The sequence below is a fragment of the Rhamphochromis sp. 'chilingali' genome (genome assembly GCF_963969265.1).
Source record: "Rhamphochromis sp. 'chilingali' genome assembly, chromosome: 18".
NCBI classification, from domain to species: domain Eukaryota; kingdom Metazoa; phylum Chordata; class Actinopteri; order Cichliformes; family Cichlidae; genus Rhamphochromis; species Rhamphochromis sp. 'chilingali'.
Window position 1 is genome coordinate 3,440,435 of NC_137945.1, and position 17,740 is coordinate 3,458,174.

At 45.6% G+C, this 17,740-nt stretch overlaps 1 protein-coding gene across 1 annotated transcript in view; it reads left to right on the forward strand.

Annotated features, from left to right (window-relative positions):
* tnikb (TRAF2 and NCK interacting kinase b) overlaps positions 1-17,740 on the forward strand; it is a 71,830-nt gene that overhangs the window by 33,431 nt on the left and 20,659 nt on the right. The window contains exons 12-19 of the mRNA XM_080864441.1: positions 267-465; positions 741-857; positions 8,706-8,900; positions 10,049-10,348; positions 13,547-13,663; positions 15,573-15,812; positions 16,499-16,605; positions 16,700-16,815. Of these exons, the coding sequence (XP_080720567.1) occupies positions 267-465; positions 741-857; positions 8,706-8,900; positions 10,049-10,348; positions 13,547-13,663; positions 15,573-15,812; positions 16,499-16,605; positions 16,700-16,815 (1,391 nt within the window). The remainder of the gene's footprint in view (positions 1-266; positions 466-740; positions 858-8,705; positions 8,901-10,048; positions 10,349-13,546; positions 13,664-15,572; positions 15,813-16,498; positions 16,606-16,699; positions 16,816-17,740) is intronic.

A 17,740-nucleotide genomic window follows, 5' to 3' on the forward strand; every position in this document is an offset into this window, starting at 1 on the left:
ACTTACTTACAGATGTGACACTTTAACAGTTTACGAATGCAGGCAGTTCACGTTCTGTAACTCCACCCTGTCATCTGACGATGCTCACTCTTAGCTCCAAAAAACATGATGGGTGTTCAGAAAGAGAGTTCACAAACAAAAACATTATGGTGGCTAAACTTCTCTTTTATTTAGCAAAGACCTGCTATATGCTCCCATTATTACTGCTGCTCGTCCATAGGTTTGCAGATACGCTAAAACTCAAACAAGTCTTAATCCTGTTCCAGCTCCATCATCAATATTCCGGGCGAGTCCACGCTGAGGCGAGACTTCCTGCGTCTGCAGCTGGCCAATAAGGAGCGGTCGGAGCTGATCCGGCGTCAGCAGCTGGAGCAGCAGCAGAACGAGGAGCACAAGCGCCAGCTACTGGCCGAGAGACAAAAACGTATAGAAGAGCAGAAAGAGCAGCGGCGACGGCTGGAGGAGGTAGATTTAAGACCGCAGATAATAATAATAATGACAACGATAGATTGTTACGTTACACACAGGAAGTCGATTTGTCCTTCGGCTGTTTGAATGTGTGAGAAACAGATCAGAATGATTATAAAGTCACTTTTCCTGCATGTGAAACACATCACACCTGTTTGTTAGCACCTCAGCTCATCCAAATGCCAGGAAAACATGCCTGACGCGCACACACAGACACACACGGACATGCAGACAGCTGAGGTGTTGTTGTGTAAAACGGTTTCCACCTACAGCAACAGCGTCGCGAGCGAGAGCTGAGGAAGCAACAGGAGCGAGAGCAGAGGAGGAGGTATGAAGAGATGGAGCAGCTCCGCCGCGAGGAGGAGAGGAGGCACGCCGAGAGAGAGCAGGTACGGAAACACCTGACTGACAGGTGTCATACGGGGGGGTGTGGCTTCTTAGCACATCTCCTGTCAGTTACTCTGATGAGCGACTGAAACATGGAAATGTCAAATCAGAGAAGACGCTACAGAGATGATGTAAAAGAAGAATTTCACATATTGTAGATGCTGGCCTCCAGACACCAGGGGGCGCTGTAGAAAGAATTTATGGTAGTTAATTTGTACATTAATCATAAATAAATGAGCTTTACAACAACTAGAACAGGGAACAGGAACATAAACTTCTTACAGAGAATAAGAGACTTAAATAAGCGCTCACTAATCTTTGAGAATTATTATTAATGTCTTAGGAAACAACTCGCAGCTGTTACACGAGCAAATTTGAACCAATTGTTAAATAAACACAAATTAATTAGCTCTACTGTTGTAGCAACACATTCATAATAAACCAGATGGTTTGGTGTTCCGACCAAATCATTGATGACTGTGCGCTCCGTCCCTCACTCTGAGCTCAGCTCTGTGTTTTATTGCTTTACACACTCAGTTAGCTGAAAGCTAAAGGAGCATTTTTCCTCATTTTACTTCTGCTTCACAGCCTGTGAGAACTCTCGTGCTGCATCACTCCTGCATTATTCATGCAGGGTTTAAATGAGACCTGAATTAAAGAAATTTCCAAGCTGCATTATGGGAAATGAAGGTTTCTAATGTCTCTAGAGCTTATCCTACAGTGGAGATTAAAAGTCAGCATGACTCAGCTTAAAACTACATGACTGTAAAACTTCATTTTATCTCAAACATTTATGCAAAAATGTATTATTGTGCAGTAAAAGGCTGTGCTAATATTTTAAGCACCAACACAAATAATCCTCCTTTAATCCGTCTACAACCTTTGACGTGTGATGTGTGTAAAATGGTAAACAGATCACTTAAAACAGTCGTGGTCTACACGGAGCTTCTGTTCTAACTGTGTGACTACAGTTCATGACGTTTTCCACATTTAAAATATTCAGATTGTACGTTTTTCAAGTTTGTGGCTTTAATGCATTTTAAATTTGGCATTTAAATTGGATTTAATCAAAGAAGCTTGTAATTAGTTAGCTTTTTGTGTTTCTGGACCAAAATGGAAATTCAGTCATGTTGCTTCAGCCTAAAAATACATTTACTCAAACCTCTAATTTCAGAGGTTTATAATTAATGTCAAACAATTCTGCGATTATAGATTACTCTTTACTCTTTTTGTCCCAAAACTTTAAGCAACAGAAAGCAGCCGCTTGCAGATATAATCCCTCTGCAGCCTTTAACGTGGTATCGATCGTTTTATGGAGCCGGTCACTCGTGAAATGTGACAACAGAACATTTTCTAGTCCAGAAAAATCTGTGATGTGACTGAGGGGAAACATGCTACATGATGAGGCTTTAAGGTTTCACCGGATGATGAGGAGCATGTCTGACAGACAGAGAAAACTCGTTTTAACGTGTAAACCTGCGCTACGTGAAGGTTTTACACACAGATGTGGGCTGTGTGCTCGTTGTGGTTCGGGTTGCTGATTTTCAGCTGCAGGGTCGCCACACCTCCAGCCTGATACTGTAACACACGAGACTTATAAATGACTCGTAGTTAACTTCTCAGCAGCGCTTCCTTAACGCTCTCTCAGACAGAGATTTCTTCCTCTTGCACAGCTGATTTCACACTGATCTTTAACACTGCCATCTTAATAATAAGCATGTTGTCTTTCTGTTCTACTAATTACGGCCTCCTGCTGTTCCTCTTTTTTCTCTCCTCGCCTGTTCCTGACTAAATCCCTACTTTCACACCTCTTCAACAAATCTCCTACTTTTGGCTGTCCTCCTCCTCTTTCCTTTTTCCTTTTCTTCTATTTCCTCCTCGGGTGATGTCACTGGTTGCCTGGGCTCCGATTCGCTTCCATTTCTCCTGGTCGCTCTCTGATTGGCTGCCTGTGGTGCTGGCTGGGGCTGCTGATTGGTTAGGAGTATATCCGTAGACAGCTGGAGGAGGAGCAGAGGCAGCTGGAGATCCTGCAGCAGCAGCTCCTGCAGGAGCAGGCCCTACTGCTGGTAACACAACACACAAACACACACAGACTGATGAAGGGCAGAGCCTAACGCCGGGCTCAAAGTACCCTGCTTTGATTTTTTATTCACATAAAACTCAAAGTGCCTTAAACTCTAAGATACACAATCTGAAATATTACAGTGAAAGCTTCAACAATCAGATGACTGTTTTTTGGCGACAGCGGGGAGGAAGAACTCCCTGTTAACAGGAAGGGACTTCCAACAGAACCAGACTCAGAGACGTGTTGACATCTGCTGTGATCGGTTGGGGGAAGACGAGAAAGAGAAGTGAAAGAACAGAAGCATGAACTAGAAGCAGATTTGTTCCAACCCTGGATTCTACAAATGTAGCGAGCTTGGTCATTCAAACCACAGATGGGTGCAGCTGCCACGATAACTCGTTTGTTATTGAAGTCCTTTTTTCATGGACATTTATAGAACCACAAGTCTTTTTTGCTTTCAACCAGAGCAGTCGCCCCCTGCTGGCAGGTAGAAAAAGAAATCAGATTTCAGGCAGTAGCATGTTGGCTTAGACCCAGAGGTCACGTTGGTTTAAAAAAACAATATTTATTATTTGGGCATTTTTTAATGCAGCAGCCGTGACGACTAAACAGGAAGGAGAGAGCAGGGGAAAGCACAGCAGTCACACTCAAACCTGGGCTGCTGCATTTTGGCCTTGTCGTGGTCTCCGGTGAGCTAACCTGGAACTCGGGGAAGGCTTCACTGTGTGTTGTCACACAGTGGTGATCATTTGAATTTGTTTGTGTTAATTGTTAAAACGCTGCATGATTCATTCACATAGGAAGGGCCTCAGGTCTCCAGGCCTGGGATTGATGCTCCCGGGTGAGTTCAGTGGGAGGCTGATGTGCAGGCTAGCTTGGGAGCAGCTTTAGGTTTGCTTGATTTCTAAGCTTCGTTATGTTCTGCAATAAGTTTTAGGAGGTTTTCCCACCCAGAAGCACCTGGAAATGCCTCGTTTGTCTGATAAGCGCTAAGGATGCTACATTATACCTGGTGAAGAATCCTAGCTCCAAGTTTGCTTCCTCTACCATCACCCAGTGCTTTACAGCCTCCTAATCTAAAGTCAGTTTGATGTGCATTAACAGTTAACAGTGTGGGGCTTTTTCTCCTGCTGAGTGGGCATCATGGTTGCCTTCTTTGTATCCTCTATCCAAGCAACTTCCTCAACTAAACCACAAAGAGTGTTTGCAGCACTTAAAGAATTCCTGAAACAACTATTTCCTGCTGAGCGCTTTGAGTCAGAAGAACAACTACAGAAAAAATAATCTCCTGAATCTGTCCGGAGTTCAAACAGCACGTTTCTGTTTCACACACTGATAAATCAGTTGATTTATAATAGCTCTGAATCAAGGGAGAAACAGATGGACTGATTACCTTTCAACCTAACAAGCAGCTACTAAACCCCAAAGTAAAGGAAGACCTCGTACTGAGCAGGGAGCATTCACCCATAAAGGAGTGGGCTGCGTTCCTAAAACTTCAGTTCAGTAAAAGCCACCACTGGCCCCAAAATGTAAGATGTCCGGGCACGATTGGTCAGGTTTCCCCAGGTACACGAGAGACTAGATGATAATCGTTCGAGGCTATGAGACCCCAGCTTTACGCTCATCTCTCAGAAAGCAACTGAAATAACACTCACTGAATATTTTATAATAATAATGGATTGCATTCATTTAGCGCTTTTCAAGGCACCCAAAGCGCTTTACAATACCACTATTCATTCACTCTCACATTCACACACTGGTGGAGGCAGCTACAGTTGCAGCCGCAGCTGCCCTGGGGCAGACTGACAGAAGCCAGGCTGCCATATTGCGCCATCGGCCCCTCTGGCCAACACCAGTAGGCGGTAGGGTAAAGTGTCTTGCCCAAGGACACAACGACCAGGTCCACGGTCGCCCCAAAGCTGGGGACTTATTTATGTAGAATAGAATAGAATAGAATAGAATAGCCTTTATTGTCATTGTACAGAGTACAACGAAATTGGAGTGCCACTCCCTTGGTGCAAGTTTCAATAATAAATATAAATGTAAAATATAAAAAGTACAAAAAAAACAATCGTAAGTACTCAAACAATAGTATGTACAATATATACAGGATAGCAGCATTAATATAATGACAGTATGAATAGCAGCATAATATAATGACAGTGACGGTATGGAATAGGTTCAATTGTTTTTGTGCTTATTTACTACGGTGATAGCTCTGGGAAAGAAGCTATCCCTGAATCTGTTTGTCCTGGTTTTATGTGACCTGTACCGTCGGCCTGACGGTAATAGTTCAAACAGTTGGTTGCTGGGGTGAGAGTGGTCCTTGATGATATTGCCAGCTCTGCTGAGGTACCGAGAGTTTGCAGTGACCTCCAGGCTGGGCAGAGAGCAGCCAGTGATCTTCTGGGCTGTGTTGATGACCCTCTGCAGTACTTTCCTGTCCGCAGCTGAGCACCCTGCATACCATGTTGTTATGCCGTACGTTAGGATGCTCTCTATGGTGGCTCTGTAAAATGTCACCAGCAGCCTCTCCTCCAGGTTGTTCCTCCTGAGCACTCTCAGAAAGTGGAGACGCTGCTGGGCCTTTTTAACCACCGCTGTAGTATTTGCAGTCCAGGAGAGGTCATCAGATATCTGCACGCCCAGAAACCTCATGGAGTGTACCCTCTCCACACAGCTCCCGTGAATGTAAAGTGGGGCCGGGTCTGCTCTGCCCTTCCTGAAGTCCAAGATAAGTTCTTTAGTTTTCGTGGTGTTCAGTTGGAGGTTGTTAACTGAACACCACTCAGTCAGTCTGTTGACCTCATCTCTGTAGTCCGACTCATCCCCCCTTGAGATGAGTCCAACCACTGTGGTGTCATCCGCGAACTTTATGATGGTGTTTGAGAGATGGGTAGGGGAGCAGTCGGATGTGTAGAGCGTAAACAGGAGGGGACTCAAAACACATCCTTGTGGAGACCCGGTGCTGAGTGTGATGGTGCTGGACCGGTGGGGGCCGAGTCTGACAGACTGTGGTCTATTTGTCAGGAAGTCCTTGATCCAGAGGCAGATGGGGTGGAGAGTCCCAGGTGAGACAGTTTCTGGACCAGGATCTCCGGGATGATATGATTGAATGCTGAGCTGAAGTCCAGAAAGAGCATTCTCACATAGCTTCCTCGGTGCTCCAGGTGACTCAGCGCAGTGTGGAGCGCTATGGTGATAGCGTCCTCGGTGGAACGATTTGTCCTGTAGGCAAATTGGTGGGGGTCCAGAGTGGGAGGCAGACCGGCCCTGATGTGCTGACAGACCAGTCTCTCAAAGCACTTCATCACTACAGGCGTAAGTGCAACAGGCCTGTAGTCATTTGGGCTGACCACAGCTGTCTTCTTGGCGATGGGGATGATGGTGGAGGTTTTGAGGCAGGGTGGGACGGTGTTTGATGACAAGGAAAGGTTGAAGATTTTAGTGAAGACTCCGGTCAGTTCGTCAGCACATGCTCTGAGAACCTTTCCATGTATTCCATCAGGACCTGCCGCCTTCCTGGGATTCACTGACCTTAGAACACACCTCACTTGATGCTCCCTAAGTGTTAGTGTGCCAGTGCTGGGGGCGGGTGTCCCTTTAAACGTTTAAATTCTTATAATTACAATAACAGCTCACGACTCACACACTCTGTCCTCAGAAGTCAGTTTTAAAAGGTCCCAATCGAAACCAAATCACTAAGATTATTGTCTGAGCGATGGCATGTTCAGGTGCAAAGAGCGAGGTCCAGGTCTGCAGGAAGTCACTTCCAGAGTCGGCTCTCATTGGTTCCTAAAAATCAAAGCAGCACGGTTTCCAGGAAGTCTGCCTGTTTATTGTTTACTCAAATAAATAAAGTGTGACGCGAAGGTGAGGCCAGTCAATAATCGATCAATACCAACCAAGCCGAGATGACTCACGCGTCGGGCTTTTCTTTTTTTCACAGAAAAAGTTAACAAACATCAAATCAATCAGCACACGCAGCAGTGGGCGTGTCAGTCGATGGCCGCCGGCGCTGGGAAGACTTTATTCAGCTTCACTGTTTGTGATGATGCGTCTTCCTCAGTCAGTGACATCAGAACAGTCAGGGGTGCAAACTGATCAGTGCGCACACACACACACACACACACACACACACACACACACACACACACACACACACACACACACACACACACACACACACACACACACCGTGTTTCCATATCTTTGTGGGGACATCTAATTGACACAATGCTTCCCTAACCATCAAAATGAGCGCCTAATCCTAACCCTGACACTAAACCCACATTGTGACTCTGAAACGTCTTCAAACTCGTAGGAATTGGGATTTTGTCCCCAGAAGGGCCGTTGGTCCCCACAAGCACAGTAAACGTTCACGTTTTGGTCCCCACAAAGATACGTAAACACAGTCACTCACACACACACACACGCCTAAAAGGTCTGCTGCAGTCTTTCACACGTGGCTCAGATAAATGCCAGACCTCTAAAGGGACGTTACAGTGTGAGGAGAAATGTCAGCCGATGGCATTCAGCTCGTCACTTATGACCCTCGACGTAAGAACACACGCTTCTCTAAGATTTCTTTTTATATTTAAGAATTTTCCTCTTTCAGTCAATTAATAGAGAAACAAATGGGGAAAAAAGAAGTAAAGTATAAAGTGCGGGATGCGTTTCAAAAAGCTCATTTTACATTGATAGTGACTGTAATAGTTCTATAATCTGATGCTTTAAATGAATATTAAAATTGTGCAGCACCATCAAAGTTTGCCTTGAACCAAGATCTGCAGACGGCGTGCAGCTCTGCATGTTCCTGTGGCTGCAGCTCTGCTACACACTGACGTTCCTTTACGCAGACCAGTGTCATTCCCAGCATCTTTACCTTTAGTAGCCATTACTTTCATTTCATGTCACAGATCAGCTCAAAGACTGTGAGAAGAACTTGGGGGTAAGAAAAAGGTGGAGCTCATAGAACTAATTAGCACCTGCAGCAAAGCAAACAAAGACACCCAGAGCTCAGGTGGCTCGGAGGTCGTTATCAAGATACATCAAATTAAACGTGTTCGTGATATCATAAAACAACTCCTCCCCAGTGCAGTGTCGCTCCATGCTGCTTAGTTTTGGTGCATCATTCATTAAAATAACCAAAAAGCACCTCAAAGGTTCGACAGCGTCTGACGTGTCAGGCCTAACGTGCAGGATGGAAGCAGCAGAGACGGACCTCACGCTTATTCTACTCAGAGGCAGCAGCAGAGTTAGCCAGCATGGCAATTAGATTTTTGAGCCATCAAATGTTTTGTAATTGTGTTGCAGTCACTGGAGTGCTCTTGGATCATTTCTCCACCCACAAATGTCTACTCCTAACAGCCAGTGGCAGAGCTACTTCCTTCCAAACTACAGCTGATAGCTGGAATTAACAAGAGCTTCTGAGGAAGTCGTGCGATTCTTTCTGCATGTATCTAAAAGTTCAATCAAAGAGCTCCACTTTTTCAGCTCTCTCTCATCCTGATAGTCAGCAGTGTCAGCGGGTGGGTTTTGCATTTGGTCTAAACACACCACAGGACCAGTGCTCTGGTGTCTACATGCAGATCAAATGCAAGCTGGTCTCAAGACGTGCAGGATAATTAAAGTAGCATAAAGGTTTCTCTTTGCACTCGTGCACACAGGCCATGTTGAGCTGAGCACACGAGCCTGTTTGTTTGAGGAAATGTGATCCTTGTTGTTTTTATCTCTGCAGCTTGACCTGCGCTCAGCTGACGTCTCTCTGTTCTGTGTGCAGGAGTACAAGAGGAAGCAGATCGAGGAGCAGCGGCAGGCCGAGCGGCTGCAGAGGCAGCTGCAGCAGGAGCGGGCGTACCTGGTGTCGCTGCAGCAGCAGCAGGAGCCGGCGCGACCGCCGCAGGACAAGAAGCAGCTGTACCACTACAAGGATCAGGCGCCCAGCAGCAACGACAAGCCCACCTGGGCCAAAGAGGTAGCCTGCAGGCACGCAGTTTCACACGACGAGCCTTACTTTCTTTCATTTTAGTGCCGGTGCATGCTTCTGGGGGGGCACAAGTCATTTAACCGGCAACATCATTTATGTTGATGAGTGTGGAAGAAGCTGTTTCAAGGCGGCTTTGCTCTGATTGGCTGCTCCTCGCAGCAGAGGTGGCCATATTAGTGACACCCTGTCCCCGCTGACATCACACAGAGCCTGAAACTGATTGTTGATTTTTTGATGCTTTTGATCGATTACTACAAACAAATCTTTGCATAAAATAAAGACAAAATGAAGAATACAGCTACATTTAAACAAGTTTTTTGCCACATATTATGAGAAACATTCGATCGCACTAAAAGTCAGACTATTGTTTGTTTTCCCTTTGTGACTATTGGAAAAGTGGTTAAGCACCAACACCTTCCAACATGTTTCAAGAAAAGAGCTTTTACCGCTCTGAGGATGTGACGCTGCTGTGCAAACAGGTGCTGCTAGCATCCAAATGTGCACACATACACTCAGGTGAAGCTCTGCTGCAAAGACAAAAGGCTGGTTTATATGTGGGAGCAGGAACAAGACTCTACCCACTGAGCAGCTTGTGGTTCCACTCAGACTCACACAAACAGATGTTTCCATTTATAGCAGCACTAACTGAGCTGGAGTCGTGTGAATCAAAGGCCAGCGCGCTCTGTTTGTTCAGGACGCGCTTCGAGTTTCCCACCCTGCAGGTATCATCGGAGCTGATCTGCAGAAGAGTCTGCGATAAATAAAAGTGACAACTTTCTGATTTCTTTCATTTTCCAGGTGAAACAGCAGAGCGGCAACAAACAGGCGGAGAAACTACCAAAATAAGAGTTTCATTTTAAAAAGGCTTGATGTGTAGTGACTTGAGTCGTCCGTGTTCGTCACTAACAGGGTGATGAGCTCAGCGTGTTAAAGGTCAAACTGAGTCGTAGTGAGATGTTTTTCTGCCTTTTGGAGTGTTTCTGTAAAGAGGGCTTACGTTCCTCCCATCAAACAAATGTGAATGCAGATCACAGATCTCACTCTCTGGACACCAAAACCAGCGAGTGTCCTCCTCCTGTCCTCCTCCTGTCCTCATGTGCGTCTTCTCCTCGTTAAACACCCACCTTGCCTTCCAGGTGATGCGTCGAGCTCAGAGCAACTCCCCCCGCATCGCCCCAAAGAACTATAACTCCTTCACAGAGAAGCAAGACATCAACTTTGAAGAGCTCCTCAAGCTCCCTGGGTACAAACCTCGGCCCCGTCCCCCCTCCTACCCTGTCCACGTCAGCCCCACCAGACATCACATTCACACACCTCGAATCCGCATCACCTGCGTCCCCGAGCCCGCCTACTCTGAGCCTGTGGGGTCCCGGAGGAGCCCTGACAGGAGTCCCGACAGGAGCGCTGACTCCAGGGGCCGCAGCCCCAGCCGCTTGGTTAGTCGGAGGAGGAACAGATGCTTCCTCATCTTGCCGTCTGTCCAGCTTCCTAATTAACCTCCTGCTGGGATGATTTCCCTTTAATCTCTAATAAGAGCTCCTCTAACCAGGTGAACTGTCTAACTGTAACTCTGGGATGATGTGGACTCCTCCCTTTCTCACCTCCTCTCACCACTTGGATCTGTTGGTTAAGCTCCTCTTTGATTGGCTACCTCTGCACTTTCAACCACTTTAGCTCAAAATGTTGAGTTTCCACGGACACCATGCTGTTTGCAGACACACTCATTTACAGGGCGCGCAGTGATGTCACATATAGCATACTGATGTATTCTTATGGCATATCTACAGCATATATAGGTGTAGACGAAGGAATAACCTAGGTAACCTAGCCAAAATGTATGGCACGCCTACAGCGAGCCTACAGAGTAGCTCCTACACATCTATGCTGTAGCAAACCTGCAGCTTACCTGTGTACCTGCATGTCTATGATGTACCTCAGAGCTGCCCCACGATGGCCTTTACTGCACTAACATTCTCACGTTCAGCACAAACGTTTTGTGCAGAGATAAGTATTAAATCTCTCTAACAAAGAAAAGACGACGATACAGCTGAAGCAGTTCTGCTGCAAAACAAGGACATTAGTTGATACCAGATGAGCCCAGAGTTTTACTAGTGTGTATTTCTTTAAAAAAAGCATATTTATCCTAAAATTTGAACCTGCAAATCTCATTTTTCCTTCTATTCCTGTTAATTATCTGGAATACTGAAGAGGTGTATGTCACTGAAACACAAGTAAACCCATGTTTTGCTCCGGGGCTCCAACTACATGGTGGTCAGTGACTCCAGCAGAGACCCTTCAAATGTTTTTTATGCAAGTTAAAATTTGGATTCCACAAACAGCATCGCTGACATGACATATTTTGTTGTTTTGGGGATGTATGTAAGAACACTTGGTCGCTGTAACACCTGCCCTCTTACTTTTCTTTCTAACTCTTAACTTTAACCATCGCTTTCCATTTTACAGGCTACTGACTGTGCTGGTGCTGCAGGGTGATCTCTACCCAGAGCAGCTCTCACTCTGGTGCTTCTCAAACCTATGCTGTGCATGCTGTTGTATAATATTTACAGGTCATTTGAGTTTATCTGGTGATTTAGAGCAATAAAGAGGATAAAAGCGGGTAAGAGTTTAAAGCCACCCAGACTGAGAGCTGCTCTGTTATTGCATGCTGTGATTTTATCTCTAACATGTACTTAATCAGATTTCCTCTTCGAGGCTTCATGTTAACTTCATGTTAAATTCCAGGTTGTTGAAGTCGTTATTTGTTCTGTAACATTGGTTTTATTTGCCTTTTACACTCTTACACAGAAGGTACGAGCTCATAAAATCTGTGTTTCATGTGTGAACTCTGCTGATTTTGTCCAAACCATAAATTTGGGCCACTTTAAACTCATGACAGACACACATTTAGGGCAGAGCTCCAGGTCTGCCCCCTGGTGGCAGCTGGTGGACAGATGTAGGACAGCTGCAGCTATATCGGTGTTTCTCCCTGCGGACGCTGAACATGGAAAGCACACTGTGTGCAGATAGGTCTACCCTCATCTCCCAGGATTTCCCTTCGAGCTTCAGAAGAGCAAATGTTTCCATCACAATGTTCCCCTCTAAAAACACATGACCGCCGTTTAGAGAGAACCGACCCTGTGGAGGTGCACCTCATCGGGGGCCGCAGGTGACGTGTGCAGCCAGCTCAAAACCATCAGACGTGATAGTTTGTTAAGCTGACAGTAGAGGAACGAAGAGCAGACTTACAGTGTTTTACAATTTAATGAGAAGCAGCTGAATTCACACAGAAAACAACTTCTTTTAAAAAGTCACTTTTGTCTGACCTGAAGACAAATAAGTTCTCCTGTAGATTTACAAGCTGAAATCATCAGCCACAGTAACCAGCAGCAGAATATGAAACTGAGGGAAAGAGATCAGATGTGAGCTCTTTATTTAACTAATGCAGGAGAAAAGGCCCTGAGACAGACTTCACTTTACTGCACTGTAAAACACATTTCAGGTCAAATTCATACAGGATTTGTATCTAATTATGTAAAGATAGCAAAGAAGGTAAAAGTAGACATACTTAATGTGTAATAATGCCCCAATCAGTGTTTCATGTTGTTAATAGTTAAGTATATAATAAATGTAATAAGTTCAGTAAAGGCCAACGTACTGATTTTCTAGATGAATCAATGTGTTTGTTTAAAAAATCCAAATACAAAGAGTCAATTTTCCATCTACACACTTCAGCTCCAACTAATAATTACATTTTTAAAACATTTCCACAGAAGCTCAAATAAATCAAGTCATTGGGAGAATTAACGGCACCACCGCTGGCTGGAGATCAGACCTCCAGATGTTGGTTTAGCCACATGTGAGAACAGCCGTTATCTTTTAATGACGCCTGTTTTTATTTCGTATCCATCAAACGCTTCATTAAGTCCGATACTTCCAGTTTTCATTTACAGTTTGACATGAACTAAAACATCTTCCTGTTGGGAGCAGAACAACGTGATATCTATGTAAATATGAATAAGTGTGTATCACGTACTGCAGAAAAAGTCTTCACCGAAGTTCATCTAAATGTTTGTGTGCAGAGATGCACACAAACAATAAACAATATTGAGCTGTAAACAGTAACTCTGCTTCTTTAGCAGGTTAATAAACCTGTGCAGCAAAGAGATTCATTCACTGTCATGTGTCTGATGTGCTGCTTCTGCTGTTGCTCCTGTGTTATAGTTTTAAATTGTTGTGGTGAAGCCAGCTTCATTTTCTGCATCTTTCGAGCATTAAAAGCAGTAAATAGACGTCATTTTTAAACGAATCCATTTAGCTCTGCACAGAACGAGCTGTTTCCTCTGATTTCAGCAGAAGCACAGTTTAACCTCCTGAAACAATTATTCGTTTCTACCTGAGGAACAAAACTGGAACAAAATGTCTCAGACTTGGTAACGAGCTACAGGAAAACTCCCAGAAGAAGAAATCAGTCAAATCAGCTTTAAAACCAAAACATGTGAACAGACACACACAGCTTAGAGGACACTTTCATCATGGTGTGTGTGTGTGTGTGTGTGTGTGTGTGTGTGTGTGTGTGTGTGTGTGTGTGTGTGTGGGGGAACATTACAAGCTGAACCTCTTCTCCTGCATTGCAGCATAAAGTCTCCAACCGGATCTCAGACCCAACCCTGCCGCCTCGCTCCGAGTCCTTCAGCAGCGGGGGCATCCAGCAGGCCCGGACTCCGCCCATGCACCGCTCCATGGAGCCACAGGTGTGTGACCTGTGTTTGTGTGTTTGTCTGAGTGTGATATGTACGTTGGTACGGTGCAGTGGAATTCACTGGTTCTCTGGGACTCACCAACTGGCCCGTCTCTGAAACAGGAAGAGAGGATTAGACTCAGGACTGTGGATGTTGTGGTTATGAGGTTGTCCTCTCTGCTAGCTTCAGTATCGTGTCCACAGGATGTCAGTTTAGTTTAGTTTAACTCGCTTTAGCTTTTTCTTTTTTAATCAATCAGTGAGAAGAGCTCCTTTCGTGATCAGCGTTCAGGCCCCTCAATAATGTCTCTCAGTTATTGGACACAAAGAAATTTGTACATAAAATATTTGCAGAGAATGAAGCGTGTGCGTGTCCTGGACATGCACGCACATGCAGATACAAACCCTCCACACTTCTGTGGAACCGTCACAGATGCCCACGAGTGCATTTTAACGTGATGAATTCAAAGATCGGCGAGTGTTGGAGCCAGCGAGGTCGCTCCGTGTCGTCGATGCGTCCGATCGTCACGGACACACGTGGGTTTTGGTTTCATCAAAGGCGAAGCAGTTGAAATGAAACTCTGAGCTCTTTTGAACATCAGCAGAGTGGCCTCATTAGTGCAGGAGAGGCTTATGTGAATGGGATTAAGTGTCTGAGAGGAGCTAGAGTGAGACAAAGATTAATAAGGAGATTGTCGGGTGTGATGGAGCGGTGTCGGCAGGCGGTGACACAGCATTGTGCTAGAAAGTGCGCAAAGCTTTGTGACGGCTTTTGATCGTATAGATGAAGAGCAGGAGGAGGATCAGGATGAGCAGTTATTGCGAGTTTCTCCTTTGTGAGTATTTGAGTTGAAAGTTATGTATCTTTGCAGTATCACCAGCCATCCCTGCAGCGAGTCTCTCATGCTGTGGTGGAGGTCCAGCTGCACCGTCTGTAGTCTTTTCTGATCTGCAGCAGGAGTGAGCTCGGCGTAGTGGCTCTCCACCCTCTGGGCTCTGGTTGGACTGACCCTCCAGCCGGCAGCAGGTATCAAGATTAAAATAAGGGGCCTGGAGGAATGAGAGTGTTTGATCAGAAATAAATACAGTGAAGAAAACTGGTGCATGAAATGTTGTAATAATAAAAGCGTCGTGAAAGCCTGCACTGGAATCACTGTTTGATTTCAAATCCACTGTGATGGAGTACAGATGCAAAATGACAGGCATCCAGTCGGCAGGGTTACTTATCAGTAACAGTACGTTTGGTTCTGGGTCTCAGCTTGTCTGAGGAGTTTTCAGCAGTTTATAGGTGTCACCCCCTCAAACTGGGTGGGGTCTGTTTATGTTATGGGAACAGTGGATGGTAATGGAAATAAGCAAGATGGAAACATGCCAGACTTTTCCTTGACATCTCTCCGTCTGTGCTCAAGTAAAGCCGGTCTGTGGGGAGTAGTTTCAGTAAAACTCTGGTAGGAGCTGAGTCCTGCAGGTGTGATGCACCTGTTTGTATGACATCAGGAGACACGGACAAACTCCTGGGCTTGGACAGAACGCTGCTGCACGTCACCAGCAGGAGGCGCTGTTTGTCTGCTGGGCTGTTGGAGAAAATACTCACACACACACACACACTCACACACACACTCACACACACACACACACTCACACACACACACACACACTCACACACACACACACACACACACACACACACTCACACACTCACACAGTGCACTGCGAGGAGTGTTTTCCCTCCTCCGTGACCTCATCTTCCTTCCTCTGCATCACTCCTCCTGTATTGTTTCCTCTTGACTTGCCTCCTAATCACTCTGTCCTGATCCTGCTCTCTCCCCTCCACTTTGCCTGTTTCCTGCCTGCGCGCATGTGTGTGTGTGTGTGTGTGTGTGTGTGTGTGTGTGTGTGTGTGTGTGTGTGTGTGTGTTCAGATGGCCCACCTGGTGCAGGTGAAGAGTCATGGCTTGTCAGGCTCCCAGTCCCTGTACGACCCCCACGGCGTGTCCTCCTCCTCGGCGTTGCCCTCCCCCTCCCGGCCTCCCATGCCCCGGCAGAACTCTGACCCCACCTCTGACACCCCTCCTCCCCCGCCCCTGTCCCGCCTGGCGCCCCCCCTCGACAAACTGGACCGCAGCTCCTGGCTGCGGCAGGACGACGACATGCCCCCTAAGGTCTCTGCATGCCACCGCCAGTGTGTTTTTATCCACGTGTGCTGAGTTTGCTTTTCTTTAAAGTCTGTTTTTACCTTTTTCTGTCTTTTTCTGAGTTTCTCTTTACTTTTTGATTTTTTGAGTGTTTTCTGATTGTATTTATCATTTAGTTTATCGTTAGTTAAACATGATCTATTTGAAAAAAGGACTTACTCTGGTAGAAATCACAAATTTCTACCAGAAATTTGTGATTTCTGGTAGAAATTTAAAATGATTGTGTTGTGTATTTAGCTTCACATTAATTGTGTTCAGATTAAATGCAAAGCTGGGTTTCAGAGCACTGCTCTTTAGTCTTGTGTTATGTGCTGCAAATATCCTTCATCCCAGTGAAATGAGCTTTAGTTAAAGCTGCTCAGCGAGGCATAATTCTGTCAAACGTTTTTCTTATATAAACACCCAAATGACTAAGACAAACAGACTTTGTAATGGATAAAGGACAGTCTATCCCCATCACCCTGATTAAAATTGTAATGCACAGACTAAAATTCTGCTCATTTTTGCTTCCTTTTTGAGTTAATTTTGTGAATTAAAGAATGCCTTTGCAGCTCTCAGTTTTGTACTTAAACTCTCTGATGTTTTAAAATGTCAGCTTTTAGCCTGTTGCTTCCGGACAGATGTTAAAACCTGCTGCTGTTTTGTGTTTCCAGGTTCCTCAGAGGACGACCTCCATCTCTCCGGCTTTGGTCAGGAAGAACTCTCCTGGAAACGGGCCAGGCCTCGGCCCGCGGGCCGGCGCTCACCTCATACGGGCCAGGTATGTGCAGCTCCGATGTCGACCGGTGGAAATGTGGGTGTGGGTATTTGTTTACAGTCATGTCTGAGGCAACGCTGTGTTTGTGTTACTGTAGCAACCCTGACCTGCGGAGGCCCGACATGTACTTGGACACTCCCCTGAAGAGAACAAGCAGCGGCAGCTCCTCCAGCTCCAGCACCCCCAGCTCTCAGGGAGGCTCCAACGAGCGCGGTGAGTCACCTGTTTGTCTGTGAACTCACAAAAACCTGACCTGAACCCACGAAACCCAGTCTGAGCGCCCAAGCAGGCCTTTGAAGGTCTCTCTCAGTGTAAAGGTACTGTTTGTAATTACCCTCTGAAACTTTTTTGCTTAAACTCTCACCACCACCAGGGGGCAGCGTTTTACCAGGTGTTGAGATGTTTTTAGATATTTTGATGTCTCATTTTCGTTAATATTTCATGCTTGTTGAACTTGTTTCCTTAACAAGTTTAAATTTTTTCCATTAGTACTCGACATCGCTCAACGCGACTCAAGGTGGTACAGCTCGCCTCGCCTCATTTTCTCAGTGTGCGTGGTCCTGGTTATAGTACCGTGTCCGAGGTTGTGATAATTAGTATGTGACATGAACGCTAAAACAATGACATACCTGCTGCTCGGCCTGAAGCTTTTAGTCACACTCAAGGATCACGGCGTTGGTTTTTGTGGCCTTTTCACTCATTGCCAGGTTTCAGAAATGTCCGTTTTGATTTCGTCACACACTCTCTCATGACTCATCGAGTGACGCCACTGACCAGCAATCGGTGGCTTGCAGTCTTTTGACGTCACATTTTTGCCTTGGATCACTTGGAACCTCGACCGAGTAGGTACTAAAAAGTACCTGGTAACAGGTACTTTGTGTTCGTAATGGCCAACCTGATTAAATAAAGGTCACACTGACTTGCTGCACCACCTTGTGGTTCAAATTGGTATTGCGTTAAAGTCTAACCTCACCTTATATTTCCCTATGCACAGACGTTTTGGACGTAAAGTCATAGCAGTTGATTTTTTTACACTCAGTTGATAATTTTGGATTTTGGAAGGCTCACCAAACCCACTGATGAAATGCTGCCCCCTAGTGGAGATATTTGTAAAGGGTAATTACAAAAAGTGCCTTTA